This window comes from Emys orbicularis, chromosome 10 (genome assembly GCF_028017835.1).
Source record: "Emys orbicularis isolate rEmyOrb1 chromosome 10, rEmyOrb1.hap1, whole genome shotgun sequence".
In the NCBI taxonomy this organism is placed as follows: domain Eukaryota; kingdom Metazoa; phylum Chordata; order Testudines; family Emydidae; genus Emys; species Emys orbicularis.
In genome coordinates, this window is record NC_088692.1 from 71,932,292 (window position 1) to 71,949,651 (window position 17,360).

Consider the following 17,360-nt stretch of genomic DNA (forward strand, 5'->3'; position numbering starts at 1 on the left):
TCCCAGTGGCTGAGAAACTTTCGCATGCGTAAGGGCACTTTCATGGAACTTTGTGACTTGCTTTCCCCTGCCCTGAAGCGCCAGAATACCAAGATGAGAGCAGCCCTCACAGTTGAGAAGCGAGTGGCGATAGCCCTGTGGAAGCTTGCAACGCCAGACAGCTACCGGTCAGTCGGGAATCAATTTGGAGTGGGCAAATCTACTGTGGGGGCTGCTGTGATGCAAGTAGCCAAAGCAATCACGGAGGTGCTGCTACGAAAGGTAGTGACTCTGGGAAATGTGCAGGTCATAGTGGATGGCTTTGCTGCAATGGGATTCCCTAACTGTGGTGGGGCAATAGATGGAACCCATATTCCTATCTTGGCACCGGAGCACCAGGGTACCCAGTACATAAACCGCAAGGGGTACTTCTCAATGGTGCTGCAAGCACTTGTGGATCACAAGGGACGTTTCACCAACATCCATGTGGGCTGGCCGGGAAGGGTTCATGACGCTCGCGTCTTCAGGAACACCAATCTGTTTAAACGGCTGCAGCAAGGGACTTACTTTCCGGACCAGAAAATAACCGTGGGGGATGTTGAAATGCCAATTGTTATTCTTGGGGACCCAGCCTACCCCTTAATGCCATGGCTCATGAAGCCATACACAGGCAGCCTGGACAGGAGTCAGGAGTTGTTCAACTACAGGCTGAGCAAGTGCAGAATGGTGGTAGAATGTGCATTTGGCCGTTTAAAAGGTCGCTGGCGATCCTTATTGACTCGCTCAGACCTCAGCCAAACCAATATCCCCATTGTTATTACTGCTTGCTGTGTGCTTCACAATCTCTGTGAGAGCAAGGGGGAGACCTTTATGGCAGGGTGGGAGGCTGAGGCAAATCGCCTGGCTGCTGATTACTCGCAGCCAGACACCAGGGCGATTAGAAGAGCACACGATGAAGCGCTGCGCATTAGGGAAGCTTTGAAAACCAGTTTCATGACTGGCCAGGCTACAGTGTGAAATTTATGTTTGTTTATCCTTCCTGAAAACCCGCTCCCTTTATTGACTCATTCTCTGTAAGGAACCCACCCTCCCCCTTCCCCCAGCTTGCTTTCAAAGGAAATAAAGTCACCATTGTTTAAAAATCATTTATTCTTTATTAATTGATTATAAAAAGAGGGAGAGAACCTGAGTGGGGTTTGGGAGGAGGATCAGCGGGAAGGAAAAGCCCAGTAAAAAAAGGTTAAGAAAATGGCAGCCTTTTGCTTGGGCTGTCCACTGGGGTGGAATGGGAGGGTGTACGGAGCCTTCCCCCCCGTGTTCTTACACGTCTGGGTGTGGAGGCTATGGAACATGGTGAGGAGGTAGGGGGGTTATACAGGGGCTGTAGCGGCACTCGGTTCTCCAGCAGCCGTTCCTGAAGCTCCACCAGACGCCGGAGCATGTCTGTTTGCTCACGCAGCAGCCCCAGCGTTGCTTCCCGACTCCTCTGATCTTCCTGCCGCCACCTCTCATCTCGAGCGTCTCTCCTCTCCTCACGTTGGTCCCTTCTGTCCTCACGTTGGTCCCTCATGTCCTCACGTTGGTCCCTCCTGTCCTCACGGTCACTGGCTTCTTTCCTATACTTGCAAACCGTCTCCTTCCACTCATTCAGATGAGCTCTTTCATTCCTGGTGGATTGCATGATTTCGGAAAACATCTCTTCTCTCGTCTTTTTTTTACGACGCCTTATCTGGGATAGCCTTCGGGAAGGAGGAGGGAGGCTTGAAACATTTGCACCTGCTGGAGGGAGTGAAAAAAGGAGAGAATTTTTTTAAAAGATACATTTTTCAGAACAATGCTTATACTCTTTCACGGTGTATACTATTCACATTACATAGCACATGTGATTTCTGTGCAAGGTCGCATTTTGCCTCTTAATATTGAGTGCCTGTGGCTTTGCTGCTAGAGATCACAGACGCAGGTCGGGGCAACAGAATTCACCTTGCATGCTGCCATGGTAAGCCACTGTCTTTAGGCTTCTGCGCCCTGCTTTCCCACATACCAAGCAAAGCCCGTTGTGCTGCAGTTTTCCTGTTAGCTTGTTTTCTGCTGCTGAAGGTTAACACCCCCCCCCCCCATCCAATTCCGAAGAAGTGGGTTGTAGCCCACGAAAGCTTATGCTCTAATAAATTTGTTAGTCTCTAAGGTGCCACAAGTACTCCTGTTATTTTTGCGGATACAGACTAACACGGCTGCTACTCTGAAATCTGGGATGATTGCTTTCTCCCTCCCCCCACCGCGTGGCTGGTATCAGGGAAGATCCCTGCAGGAACCAAACTAACACCACCCCCCCCCCCACCCGCCATGAATTCTCTGGGATGATTGCTTTCTCCCTCACCCCACCTCGGAGCTGGTATCAGGGAAGATCCCTGCAGGAACCAAACTAACACCACCCCCCCCCACCCGCCATGAATTCTCTGGGATGATTGCTTTCTCCCTCCCCCCACCGCGTGGCTGGTATCAGGGAAGATCCCTGCAGGAACCAAACTAACACCCCCCCACCCCCACCCGCCATGAATTCTCTGGGATGATTGCTTTCTCCCTCCCCCCACCGCGTGGCTGGTATCAGGGAAGATCCCTGCAGGAACCAAACTAACACCCCCCCACCCCCACCCGCCATGAATTCTCTGGGATGATTGCTTTCTCCCTCCCCCCACCGCGTGGCTGGTATCAGGGAAGATCCCTGCTAGCAAAACGCGAAAAGCTCTGGGCCAATCCTCCCCCCCCCCCTTGCACTTGGCTAAATGCAGGGAAGGATTTCTTTTCAGCCACAGGCAGACAGCCCAGTAGGAACGGCCGCCTCAGTCCCCTTAATTAAGTTCCCTTATTTCAACCAGGTTACCCTAAGCGATATCACTCTCCTGAGGATTACACAGCAAGATAAAGAACGGATGTTGCTTGAATGCCAGCAAACACCGGGACCATACGCTGCCAGGCTGTGTCAGGCAATGATACCAGATTACTTGCTACTAGCATGGCGTGGTCAAGTGTCCTACCATGGAGGACGGAATAAGGCTGCACTGCCCAGAAACCTTGTGGCAAGGCTTTTGGAGTACCTCCAGGAGAGCTTCATGGAGATGTCCCTGGAGGATTTCCGCTCCATCCCCAGACATGTTAACAGACTTTTCCAGTAGCTGTACTGGCTGCGAATGCATCCCAAGTGCTCAGGGCAAATTAATCATTAAAAATGCTTGCTTTTAAACCATGTTTTATATTTTAAAAGGTAAACTCACCTGAGGTCCCTTCCATGGGGTCATGGTCTTGGGTGCTGGCTTGGGAGGCTTGGGAGGGTACTTCAGTCAGGGTGAGAAACAGTTCCTGGCTGTTGGGGAGAACGGAGAGCTGGGTGCTCTCTGCCAGCTCGTCCTCCTCCTCCTCCTCCTCCTCCTCTTCCCCTTCCACGGAATCATCAGGTGTACCTGATGAGATTATCCCCAGCTCGGAATCCACAGTCAGAGGTGGGGTAGTGGTGGCGGCCCCCCCTAGAAATGCATTTAGCTCAGCGTAGAAGCGGCATGTCCGCGGCTCTGACCCGGAGCGACCGTTTGCCTCCTTTGCTTTTTGATAGGCTTGTCTGAGCTCCTTGACTTTCACGCGGCACTGATCTGTGTCCCTATTGTGGCCTCTCTCCATCATGCCCTTGGAAATTTTTTCATAAGTTTTGGCATTTCGTCTTTTCGAACGCAGTTCAGCTAGCACTGAATCCTCTCCCCATATAGAGATCAAATCCAGTACCTCCTGTACGGTCCATGCTGGTGCTCTTTTTCGATTATCAGCCTGCATGGTTACCTGTGCTGATGAGCTCTCTGTGGTCACCTGTGCTCTCCACGCTGTGCAAACAGGAAATGAAATTCAAATGTTCCCGGGTCTTTTCCTGTCCACCTGGCCAGTGCATGCGAGTTCAGATTGCTGGCCAGAGCGGTCACAATGGTGCACTGTGGGATAGCTCCTGGAGGCCAATAACATCGAATTGCGGCCACACTAACGCTAATTCGAATTGACAAATTCGATTTTGGCGCTACTCCGCTCGTCGGGGTGGAGTACAGAAATCGAATTAAAGGGCTCTTTAATTCGAATTAAATGGCTTCGTTGTGTGGACGGGTCAAGCGTTAATTCGAATTAAGGCAGCTAAATCCGAATTAAAGTCGTAGTGTAGACCAGGCCTTGCAGTGGTTTTAAGTATTTCTTGTGTTAACAAATCCTGGCAGAACGGTCATGACTATTTATGAATGGCTGTTAGATGCTAGACCTTAGTATTCACCAGTATGCACATGCTGGTAAGTTTACTGCCTGCAGAAATAGATTCAGAGTGTACTTTTTCTCTAGCTCAGCTTGTATCTGTTGCTCCAGCTGCATGGGTTCCACTGCGGTGGAGAGGGATGGGCCCACATCTTCTTATCCCCTGCCACCCCGATCCTGGGGTGTCAGATTCCCCACCTTGGGCCAGAAGGCCTGTGTAAGTCTACTGTCTGCCAAGCTAGGATGCTAGACTCGGTTAGTGCTCACCCCTACCTGAGCCCATAGACTGTGCTGGTGCTCACCCCTAGACTATCTAGGTGCTCAGCCCTGCTCTGCTCCACCCCAAAGAGTCAGAGCCTAGATTGTGTATTTGCTGGCTGCCTTAGCCTACAAGTTGAGACTAAAGCCTGCTCCCTGCTCTGTCCCGCCCAAAAGGGCCAGAGTCTGCACTCTTAAGTGCTTTCCGCCCCAGCCAAGAGGCGGTGGGCTAAAGACTGCTCACTGCTTCGCCCTGCCTGAGGGGCCGACAGCACCAGACTGTCCCTGCTGGTTTACCTCTGCTAAGTGGCTACAGGATTACAGATTGCATGTGGCTCGGCCCCAGCAGTGAGGCCCGAGCCTGAGGGTTATTGCCTAATACAGTGAGGCAGAATGGCCTCCCTCCTCACTTGAGGGTGAGGGACCACTACACCCACTTACACTACCACTTTATTTCACTGCTCAGAGTGGCCCAGAAACTGTAATGAAGAAATAGTATTCGGGACCAGCGATCCCACTTACACCCTAAACCCAGAGTAAGTCCATTGATTTCAATGAAGTTATTCCCTATTTATAGCCATGTACTTGTCCTACCTAGTCCACAAAGTGCTACATAGTTGATACCCTACACACACAAAAATCCAAACAAACAGCAAAAACAACAAGGAGTCCGGTGGCACCTTAAACAAACAGCAAGAAACCTCAGGCCTGATTTTGCATGCAGACAGAGAATGGGGGGAGGTTTCTCCATCTTTACACTGCTTCTATTCTGTGGCTGCTCTAACCACTACACAGGTACTGGTGACCCCATAGAATACGACAGAAAATGCTGATGGGTTACTTAGGTAGCACATCCCGTGCTTGACTATGAGTATCTCAAAGATTGTGCTACTATGCCAGATGAGTGAAGCCCTCCCTCAATCTGGTTATTTGGGGAACTTTTCACTAACACTTTCACCTGTGATGGTCACATGACTATCCTGGTCTAGTGTTTCTTGCCAGCTAAAAACTGATTCTAGCCAAGTCCAAATGTTAAATGACCAGCTCCTTGATTTCCCCATGGGACCTTTTGTGTTTGGTCTGCAGCTAGCTAGATTATAGCAGGTGTGCACTTCCTCCGTTCATTGTTATGGCATACAAAGCTGAGAGCCTAGTTATGACGTGTTCATATTGTAGTCCTCTTTGTCAAGATTGTGCAAAAGAAATGCCCACTTTAAGTCAGTGGTACTTAGTTTGAAAGACATTTCATGTTAATCTAAATTAGACTGTAAACTCCCTGGGCCAAGGATCTTGTCTTGATTCTGTATCTGTAAAATTCTGTGCAAAGTGCTTTTAGTTCCTCAGGTGGAAAGAGCTATCGAAAAAGATGTAAAATAATATATTACACCAAAATAGTCATTATTAAAAAAAAATGTTAAATATTGAAAATGTGGATGGGTAAAATATTAAACCAAGGCCAACCTTTTCACTTTAATACTTTTTGTTTTTATAAATTCAGTCTTTACAATATGGAGAGCATGTTACATACTTGCTAATGTCAAAACAGATTCATGTGTCCTTTGCACTAATGGGAGAATACATTGTAAAGTGTGAGTAGTAAAGTAGGCAATGGGAAAATGAGTCAGTCCATATAAGCAGATATTGACTTGGGTTTCTTCTCTTCTCAATATTAAAATAAAATAAACATATTGCATTACCGTTAATGGGAATTCTTTGGCTAAGACCTCCAAGAACACAGATTCATTAACTAGGACTTGATTCTGAAACTAGGCAACAGCTTTTAACAAAGAAACTACGGCTTTGCTCCGGCATGCCCGGTTCTCTTTCTTCCCCTTCCAAATGCTCCTCCCTTCTTCCTCTTATGCTGAGGGGAGGCTTATTGCACAGGAATAAGCCATCTTAATGCTGGAGGAATTCCCCAGTTGCAATCTCTGCACAGTCGGTATGTTTACACTGCAAAAAAACCCACCAGGGCAGCGAGTCTCAGAGCCTGGGTCAAATGATTCGAGCGCACAGAGCTCACGTGACAGGGCTAAAAACAGCAGGGTAGACATTCCCACTTGGGCTGGAGCTCCGGCTTTGAGATCCACCCCCCTCGCCGGGTTTCAGAGCCTGGGCTCCAGCGATCCCGAATGTCTACACTGCTATTTTTAGCCCTATAGCACAAGCCCAAGTCAGCTAGCCTGGACTCTAAGGCCATGTCTACACTAGCAAGCTTACAGTGGCACAGCTGTACCAATGCAGCTGTGCCGCTGTAAGATTGCTCATGTAGTCGCTCCATGTCAACGCTCTCATCGACATAATTAATCCAACTCCAATGAGCGGCGGTAGCGATGTCAGCAGGAGAGCGTCTTCCTCCGACAGCACTGTCCATGCCGGCGCTTCTGTCGGTGTAACTTATGTCACTCAGAGCGGTGGTTTTTTCATATCCCGGAGCGACATACATGATATCAACAAAAGTGCTAGTGTAGACATAGCCTTAGATTCGCTTCCATGGGGTTCTCTCCCCCCACCCCCCAGTGCTGATGTACCATTAGGCAGTGCAAAATGAACATGGTGGAACAGAGAATCTGGCCCCTAGGTTAATCTGTGGAGAATCTGAGGAGTATTACACAGGTAATCCAGACAATATTTATAATCAGTTTGCAAAAAACTCTGGCGCATAGAAGAAATTACCTTTGGCACGTTGCATAAATACCGAAGCACCTCCCCAATATACTGGATGACTGTTACGTTGTATTTCCTGCAGTCAACCCAAAACTGGCTGGCTGAAAATTTGGCGCGTAGAGCTAAGGTTGCACCTACGCAAAGAAGAAAAAGGGGGAAATAATAGAACTGGGCTATAACAAATAGATTGTGAGGAAATGGTACAATTTCCTTTGTAGTTTCAGTGATGAGTGCAGGAAACTTGCAGGATGATAGATTATATAACTTCATCTTAAAAGTGTGTGACCCTTTCCTAAAATAAATTCAGATACAATCCATGGCCAGAAACTAGCTTTATCCTTTAATTCTGTCCATCAAAAAGTATGGGAGTATTCCTAGTGGATGAACTTTGTGGCATTCTGCACCATGTAACCCCCGTGGTTGTGCTGCCCAGGAGGAGCTGCCTGTGACAGACATTGCAGGTGCATGCAGTATCTTTGGGGGGGATCACATTGTATTAAGTTGATCAGTGGTTTCTGTCTCACTGTGGGCCAGAGATTGTATGGAACTCCATGGGGGAGGGTTACCAGTGCTCTTCCAGGAACTAAAAAGTGTGTGTGTGTGTGTGTGTGTGTGTGTGTGTGTGTGTGTGTGTGTGTGTGTGTGTGTGTGTGTGTGTGTGTGTGTGTGTGTGTGTGTGTGTGTGTGTGTGTGTGTGTACACGCTGATTATAGCAACTCACTCAGGCTGTAAACACCTGCAGAGAGGTACTACCCCTAGGGAGATTTGCCTATACTGTTTCAAACTGAGAGTTCCAGAGACCAGCAGACAAAGAAAGGGCTTTTGGTATAAAAAGGCTGAGTCTGAAGGGCTTTCTTTTTGACACAGCAAACAGACAAGACCTTCTGTCCAGCAAGGGCCCCAACCCTTGCGGAAGGGTTGGAAAGACTTTGGCTTACGAAGGCCTCATAAGACAAGCTTTTGGCCTGTGGATAGGAACTTCTATTATTTTTTATGCTTTCTCTGTAATGCTTTTGCCCTTAGAATAAATGTATTTTGCTTTGTGAGGGCTGGTCGGTAACTGGTATTCAGGCTTGTAGCCCCTGGAGAAAGGTTAACCACAGAGGCTGGATCCTGGTCGTTCTGGGGAAATCTCAATGAAGTGCAGAGGGACTGCAAGTGTAAACCTCCAGTCTGGAGGGAGGATGATGCAGGTCTCCATCCAAGAGAGGTGAGGGCTAGGAAGCCTGAAGTGGGCACCTTCAAGGGAGACCAGGAGTGTAGTCAAAAGTGCAGTTAACCCTGAAACTGTGACACTGCCATGTAGGGCAGAAGAGCTGGCTCCGGGTATGAATTTTGCTGTTTCTTCCCATATGCACAGTAACTCATTTACACTGTAAGGTGCACTGTACCTTGCATGATGCATCCATGAACTCCAATCAGGAGGGCAGCACTGTGATACAGTGGCAGGGCATTATACACAATGTCCTCAGAGGTCACGCCACTTGTACTGAACAAACCACAAGCTAACAGCATGCGTTCGTGGGTAATCACTGCAGCCTTTGGAAGACCTGTGTTAAGACAATAGAAAAGGTATGCTCTTTCATATGACTGGAACACCTAATGACCAAGGAGTAGTTCAGACAAGGACTTCCCTTAGCGGAGGAGTTATTAAAGGGGATACTCTATATCCTCATAAAGATCAGAGGCTAAAAGTTGATAAAGTACAGATAGAAACTAAAGAGAAATAGTCAAATGAAAAAGAGTCCTGTTCATTTACATCACGTGTAAATATACAACTAAATATTGACAAGTTTTATAATTGCTTGTGTACAACTGCTAGAAGTCCAAATACTAAGATGGCTTAACCTGAAGGCCTGCTATTGAATGAAGATACTGATATAATAGGTATCACAGAAACTTGGGGGGGCAATGATAATCAATGGGACATGATAGTACCAGGATGCAAAATATATAGGAATGCCAGAGTAGGTCACGCTGGTGGGGGAGTGGCACTGTATGTGAAAGAAAGTATAGAGTCAACTATAGTAAAATATAGTATAGTTTGATTCATTTAAGATACAATTTGATTCACATACAACTTGGAAGATGTTTACTTCCAAAAGTGCTTGCAATAGTTAATGGGCACCATCACCTTGAAATCTAGTCAATGAAAACAAAAAGTAGTTAAAAATAGCATCTGGGACTATATCTATCTCTGAGTCCCCCTGCCAATTTTGGAGATTGGACAGTCATATCTGCCTATTTTTTTTCAAAAGTTCTTCTCCCCCCATCGATGTGTTAGAGATGATCCACACAAATAAGGGAAAATGACAGTACACAAAGTGCTTTCAAATGCCCAAAGAAAAGAAAAAGCAAAGAAAAACATATTTTTCTCTAATCTCTTTCATTTCCAGAAATCTTGGGTTTACTTGTAACAATAGCAGGTAAAATATTTTCAGACAGAAATGGGATTTTGAAGATGACTTGTAAGAATTACTCAGCAGAAAAAAAGGAAAATTAAAATCTCACTCTAATCATTTCCTCTCCCCCGTCGATGTGATATTTGTCGGATAACCCCATTTACATTACCTGTAGTCCCAGAGGTATAAATATACATGGCAGGAGTTTTAGAAGTGACATTTGATCTCCAAGAGTGTGGAGTAGGCTCATCTGAAACCACTTCCATTTTGTCAATGAAACTGTCAACCCCTTCTGTATCGGATGTCCTGCTTAGGTAGAAGACTCTTACGTTTTCTTTTTTCAGGGCTGGCAATATTTCTTCAACAGCTGCTTTCAATTCTTACGGCACAAAGAAAATAGAAAATAATTCTAAGAACATTTTGCATGGCCGAATTTGTGTCCCAAGTTTTGCCTTGGGAAATTTTGTATTTAACTGCACTCAGGAATGATTCATGCCTATGTCGGTTCAGTGTCTAATGAAAGGACTGAGGCCGTGGCTATGCTCAGGGCTGGTGCAAGGAAGTTTCGCACCCTAGGCGAAACTTCCACCTTGCGCCACCCCCCCGCAGCAGCTAACCCCGCCCCCCGCAGCAGCTAACCACTCCCCCCACCCCCCACCAAAGGAGCCCCCCCTGCGGCAGCTAACCCTGCCCACCGCAGCAGCTAACCACGCCCCCCACCTCCCCACCAGAGGAGCCCCCCCACCGTGGCAGCTAACCCCGCCCACCGCGGCAGCTAACCCTGCCTGGGAAGCCCGCTCCAGCTCACCTCCGCTCCGCCGCCTCTGCTGAGCACACAGGCACTGCTCTAATTCTCCTCCCCTCCCAGGCTTGCGGCGCCGATTGGAGGAGAATTAGAGCGGGGGCTGTGTGCTCAGCGGAGGAGGCAGAGTGGAGGTGATCTGGGGTGGGGAGTGGTTCCCCTGTGCGCTCCCCCCCTCCGTTACTGCGGGCGGCCCCCCCCGCGCCCCCCCCCCCCGCCCCAGCTCACCTCCACTCCACCTCCTCACCTGAGCGGGCTTTTAGGCACCCTAGGTGGCCGCCTAGTTCGCCTAGTGGTTGCACTGGCCCAGGCTATGCTACAGTGACACAGCTACACTGCCGCAGCTGTGCTTTATGGTGCTGTAGTCAGGGCCACCCAGAGGATTCAGGGGGCCTGGGGCAAAGCAATTTCGGGGGCCCCTTCCATAAAAAAAAGTTGCAATACTATAGAATACTATATTCTCAGGGGGGCCCTGTGGGGCCTGGGGCAAATTGCCCCACTTGCCCCCCCCCTCTGGGCAGCCCTGGCTGTAGTATAGAAGCTTTCTACACTAACAGAAGTGGTTTTTCCCCTGATGTAGATAATCCACCTGTCCAAGAGCTGCTACTACAGTGAGGGTTAGGTCAACCTAACTACGTTACACAGGGCATCAAGTTTTTCACAGCCCTGACCACTGTAACTTGGTCAGTCTCAATTTTAGGTGTAGACCAGGCCCGAGGAAAAACACTTTGTGCCTCCCTGATCCTGAGGCTGACTCAATCGTCAGTACAGGTTAGCTCACCTTTGAGAGGTATGTGCCTTGCAAGAACCAGGGAGTAGGAATGCCCCAGACACACTTCCTCCTGCTTGCAGCCACCAGGGACAAGATCCCTGGGATGGGGGAGGAATATATAGCTGGCCTACCCAGTCTGTGGCTGCTGAATAGGACTCATGCTGAGGGTTTTTCCCAGGGAGCCTTACAGCCTCTTTGCGACTGTTTTGTGCCAGATAGGGGATGGAGAAAATGGCCACTGAAGGGTGGTGAATTTCCCCCTTCCAGGGAAATACACTCCTGTGCAGAGTTCCCACACCAGGTCTATGTACCACTATGTCCCACCCATCCTTCGTACAAAGGCGAATTTTATCCACAGTGAGCCCGAATGCAAATGAAAAAAAAAAGTTGAAATTTACAATAAAAAGGGTCCAGTGGTAGAAATGACAATGCACAGGCTCTCTTCATGTACAGCATGATGTTTACTTGCTCACTTGCTCTATTAGAAAAATAAGATTATCTACTTTGGCTGGTATAGTCACCAGTGTCTTGGCTGGTTTCTTGCAACTCAGAGTCCTCCTTTAAACAGCAAATGGCTATACGTGTGAAAACAGAAAAGAGAGTCTACATTTTCATAATGTTGGGTGGAATCTGACAAGCACACTGCAAAGCAAACAAAAAGACCTTTCAAATCACGGGTATGACCATTTCCCTTTGAACTAGCAAGTTCAGATAATTTAACATGGACCCTCATCACCAATTTCACTCAAACAGCTACTGCTTCAGGATTCCATTCTCAAAACAGCTTGAAGCAGGGGGGAGAAGGAAACACAGACTCATGTTGTAGAAAGAATAATTTACGGGAATCAAACTGTAAAACTCACACACAAATCAAACCAGCGAAAATTCACACCCAGGGACAAATTGGGATTGACTTACTTATATAAATGCTCCCACTGAAGTCAAGTCAATGGGAGTTTTATGTGAGCAAGGGGAGGAAAATTTGGCCCCAGGCACATGCTATCAAATCTGCTGATGTGTAGAGAGACACAAACCAGATTCTCAGCAGGTGTAAACTGTCATAGCTCCATTGACTTCAATGGCTGTCTTGAAGGCTGCCCTAATCAGTGCTGAGTGTCAACGGGGCAGAAGGGGGGTCACGGGGCAGAAGCTGTGTTGATTTCTATGGAGATGCATCGGGCTTACACCATCTGAGAATCTGGCCCCACATTTCTAGGATGTTTTATAGCATGAAATATATGTTTTAAATGTCTGAGCAAAACCCTGACATACTGTCCAATTTGATGTCTACAGTTAACTTACGTAGTGCTTTCACTTTTATATCACTAAAACCAAAAGTGAGAGATTACTTGTAAAGGTAGCTGGTTTATGTACTGCGTCAGTATTCTCTGTAGGAGACTGATTCAATATCCCAGGGACTTTTCTCTTCACTCAAAGGACCTAATTCTTGCACAAGCCATTTTTTAGATGTTCATGTAATTTGCAAGAGTCCTTTCATTTAATTTATATTAATCCCTTCCCCAAGTCATGAAATGTTGCAAAACCTGGCTGTGTGCATTTTTCTTGTGTAGAAATGCCATCAAAAGAGTTGGAACTGTTCCTAATATGCAACCTACTGTTGGATTCAGCAACCCAACCTGCTGTATCCCAAAACAAACCGCTCTGCCATTCACTTTGAATTTAGCAACTGGGATGAAAAATTGCTATTATTGGAACCAATATTTCTAGGGTAGTTGCCTGTCGATGTTCTTGGGAATGGTATTTATAAATATACCAAGCCAAGGCCCAGACTGTAAAAGTTTGCCCCCCTAGCAGAAAAGCTACCCCCAAAACTGGCAGGTCGCAGGGCCATCCATGTGGAGACCCCAGACGTCTGCTGCAACTCTGGCTCCCACCAACACCCCTGGCTCTCTGCCAGCACAACTCCATTGGTGCTGTACTGCCAACAGGAGCAGCGCCAGGGTTTTCGCCGCCCTAGGCGGCAGCGCTCCTCCTCTGAGCATTCGGCGGCGGGGGGTTTTCCGCTCCACGTCTTCGGGGCACTTCGGCGGCAGGTCCTGGAGCAGAAGGACCCCCTGCCGCCGAATTTCCGCCGAGGACAGCAAAATGCCGCCCCCCAAATCCTGCCACCCTAGGTGACCACCTAGGGTTGCCTAGTGGAAGCGCCAGCCCTGACTGCCAAGGACTCTCCCCCCCCCCCACAACCCTCCGTAGCCGCCTCTGGGATTCAGGAAGGGGAACTAAAAATGGTTAATATGGCTTCAGGCTGTATTAACATTTTTGGACATCTTCTGCAGGACTGGAAGGGAGAATAATGTGCATTCAGATGGCCTGTCCCTCCTGTTCCTGCCCACCCTCACTCCACCCCCTCCTTCTGCACAGACCCTGGACTGCATGGAGAATTGGGTTGGGTGGCAGGGAGGGGAATGTTCTGCAGAGGCACCTGAACCCCCTTTCTCCATGGAGAGTTTAATATAAGACCCCTCCACATGTAGATCTAATGAGCCATGGTCTGGCAACAAACACAGATGTAAATACAATACACTCTATTCCTATTTATAATTGAATCAGCATATTCCTTTGCAGAAACCTATTCAAAATATCCATGCAAGTAAATAACAATGATCACACATGATACAGTTGTGATCAGAAGAGATTTACCTTTGACCAAGGGTAGCACAGAACTGCAGAGTAAAGGTCGAAACTCAAATCAGGGATGAGAAAGTAAATGTTTAACAGAGGGGAAATCTGTCTTTTTTGTCCTCTCCTTATATTATTTTAACAACTGCCAGTAGTGACTACTACAGCTAAGGTTGGGGTAATGATGTCATTAATAACCCACTATTTTCAACCATTCGGCTTCAAAAAAAAATTCTCATTTGGGGCTGAAACCTCCTTTGTTTGGTCTTTTCCCAGAGCTGAATACTTTTTGGAAAAGTACATTTTCCTATCCTAAACACTAGCTTTTCCCCATGGTGATAACTTAAACATTGATTAATTTTGAAAGTTCAAATGTAGCATGGAATTCATTCTCACTGAGGTATAGTTCCTATGTTAGGCTTGGAAAGATTTGTTTTTGAGTTCATAAAATTTAGGTGCATTTAAACATCTGCATAGAAATGGCCTTGACCCTGCAAATATTAATGCAGATACTTTATCTGCATACATACCTGATGCCTAAGTAAACTCTCTTTTTCTGGAGATTTCCCCTTACTATATAAATTGGAAATGAAAATATATTGCAAATGATTTGGGAACATTCATCGATTCATAGATTCTAAGGGCAGAAGGGACCACTGTGATCATCTACTCTGACCTCCTGTCTCACACAGGCCATAGAACTTCCCGAAAATAAATCCTAGAGCAGATCTTTTAGAAAAACATCCAATCTTGATTTTAAAATAGTCAATTACAGAGAATCCACCACGACACTTCGTAAATTGTTCCAACGATTTATTACTCTCACCATCAAAAACTTACACTTTATTTCCAGTCTGAATTTGTCTAGCTTCAACTTCCAGCCCTTGGGTGGTGTGTTATGCCTTTCTCTGCTAGAGCGAAGAGCCCATTATTAAATATTTGTTCCCCATGTAGTTACAAACAGCAGGTATGTTACATTCTTACACCTGACTTGATGCATCCTCTGCTTATCCCACAAAGCACCTGGATGTTTAAATGCTACATCTTTGACTGCCTGGCTCTTTGACAAGACCTTTCAGCACTATGGCACATATTTCATCTGGGCAGACCCTCCTTTGCCCACCTGGAGCCCCATTAAGTCAGTGGGGGCTCAGTGCAGGTGCAGGGGACCACCCAGACAGAGTCAATTTCAGGATTAAGGTTTAAGGCCCCAAACTTGATGCTGATAGGGCAGAGGTGGGCAAACTATGGCTCGCGGGCCACAACCGGCCCATGGGACCCTCCTGCCTGGCCCCTGAGCTCCTGGCCTGGGAGGCTCGCCCCCGGCCCCTCCCCTGCTGTTTCCCCTCCCCCGCAGCCTCAGCTCGCTCCGCTGCCGGCGCAATGCTCTGGGCGGTGGAGCCACGGCCTGACCCGGTGCTCTGTGCTGTGCAGTGGTGTGGCTGGCTCCAGCCGGGCAGCATGGCTGCCTGTCCTGGTGCTCTGGGCAGCGCGGCTGTAGCACCCCCAGCTACCAGTGCTCCAGGCAGCATGGTAAGGGGGCAGGGAGCAGCGGGGGTTGGATAGAGGGCAGGGGAATTCGGGGTGGTGATCGGGGGCGGGGGTGTGGATAGGGGGCGGGGCGGTCAGAGGGCGGGGAATGGGGGGTTGAATGGGGGCAGGGGTCCTTGGCGGGCAGTCAGGAAGGAGAGGGGGGGTGGATGGGGCAGCGGGGGGCAGTCGGGGCAGGGGTTCCGGGGGCGGTCAGGGGACAAGGAGGGGTGGATGGGGCAGGGGTCCCGGGGGGGGCCGTCAGGGAACAGGGAACGGGGGGGTGGATGGGGCAGGAGTCCCGGGGGGGGGTGTCAGGGGGCGAGAAGCAGGGGGGGGAGGTCGGATGGGGGCAGGGGCCGGGCCATGCCTGGCTGTTTGGGGAGGCACAGCCTCCCCTAACTGGCCCTCCATACAATTTCAGAAACTCAATGTGCCCCTCAGGCCCAAAAGTTTGCCCACCCCTGTGATAGAGCTACTCACAGTGTGTAAAGTTAATCATGTGCATTGGTAGGACTAGGGCCTTAGACTGCATCTTGCTCTTCTGCACTTGCTAACTATTGGAAGAATCCCGCCTCCCTCCCCAGAAAAAAACTGGGCAAGGCATCTCCCTTGTTCCAAATTACTGACACTGGAGAGGCCAAGTCTTGACAATGAAGTTGTAGCAGAGGTTATTGTACATGTTAAAGGAACAACCCTCCACCTCAACCCGCTCCCCATCCCCTGGGGCCTGTCCCACATTCTGGGCTACCCCATCCCCACCCCTGGGGCCTGTCCCACATTCCCGCCTCAGAGGGCTGCAGGCCAGGTGCTGTCTCCCTGAGCAGATGTCGATGAGCAGCAGAAGCCCAGCAGGTGTGGGCCCACGTGGATGGGCGGCCAGGGCCAGGCCACTTTCCCTATCCCCTCCCCCGAGCAGCCTGGCCGCTGGAGCGGGTCTCACCTGGGGCTGCCAGCAGCACCTTGGCTCCGCTGCACTGAAAGCAGTGCAGCAAGGACTTGGCCCTGATGTTGTAGTTGAGGCAGGCCATGGCGCAGCCCAGCTTGGCCAAGCCCAGCCAGATCCAGATGTAGGCAGGCTCGTTGCCCAGCAAGAGGGCCAGGCAGTCCCCTTGCTGCAGCCCGGCGTGCTCGCGCAGCGCCCGGGCCACCTGGCTGCTCCGCTTGTCCACCTGCTCGTAGGTGTGCGCCTCCTCCCTGAACAGCAGCAGGGGCTTGCGCGGCGCCAGGCGCGCCCGCTGCCTGAACACCTCCAGGATGGTGCGCGGCGGGCTCCGCGCCGCGTTGTTGCGCGCCAGCCGCGCCGCCCGGGCCATCTTGAGGAAGAAGCGCAGGTCGCGGAAGAAGTAGGGGCAGGCGAGGTTCAGCAGCAGCGGCAGGAGCAGCAGCCCCGCGAGCGCGGTGTAGAAGAAGGAGAACATGACCCTGTCCGGCCAGTGCTCAGCGCAAGGGACTCGGAGCGCACGGAGCTGCGCCTAGCCCGTTGCTCTGCTCCCGGCTGGGCAGGGGCGGGCCCAGCCGCTCCCTCCTCCCTGGCCCCGGCGGGAGGGAAGCGGTGCCCGAGCGGGGGTGGGATTAGAGGGAGCAGGGGCTGGGATCGCATCAGGAGGAGTCAGCACCAGGTACCAGCCACATGGGGCTGGATGGTTGCGGAGACAGCGCCTAGGCGAAACCTGCCGCGTGAGGCACAGCGGGGAGGACTCATGGCCGGTCACTTTTCCAGAGCTGGACGTGGTGAGAGATCGGGGAAATGCCTTTGCTGGTGCGGGAGAGCCCTTTCCTACCAACTGGCCACGCTTCGGCGAGATGCCATCTCTTCCCGTCGTTAAAACCAAAGTATTCTCCAGCTCTGGCTCGCCTGCCAAGCGGTACCTCTAACCGGACTCACTCCACCGCACCCAAAGGGGTTAGGTACCTGGGAAGGGAGGCTGAAATCAGGATAGTAGCACCCCCGAGTTTCTTTCTGATTCCCCTTCCAGAACAGGTGCCCCAAGGGGTGACAGATGCCGCCCTGCTTTGCTGCAGGGGACGT

General features: G+C 49.7%; 1 protein-coding gene across 2 annotated transcripts in view; it reads right to left on the minus strand.

The window, feature by feature from the left end:
- SLC27A2 (solute carrier family 27 member 2) overlaps positions 1-16,749 on the minus strand; it is a 36,783-nt gene extending 20,034 nt beyond the window's left edge. The window contains exons 1-4 of one of the 2 annotated variants that reach the window (XM_065411995.1): positions 16,272-16,749; positions 9,754-9,963; positions 8,574-8,732; positions 7,192-7,316 (exon numbers count right to left, since the gene is read on the minus strand). In XM_065411995.1, the coding sequence (XP_065268067.1) occupies positions 7,192-7,316; positions 8,574-8,732; positions 9,754-9,963; positions 16,272-16,749 (972 nt within the window). The remainder of the gene's footprint in view (positions 1-7,191; positions 7,317-8,573; positions 8,733-9,753; positions 9,964-16,271) is intronic. The other variant, XM_065411996.1, reaches the window with a different exon arrangement.
- Positions 16,750-17,360: the final 611 nt, after the last annotated feature.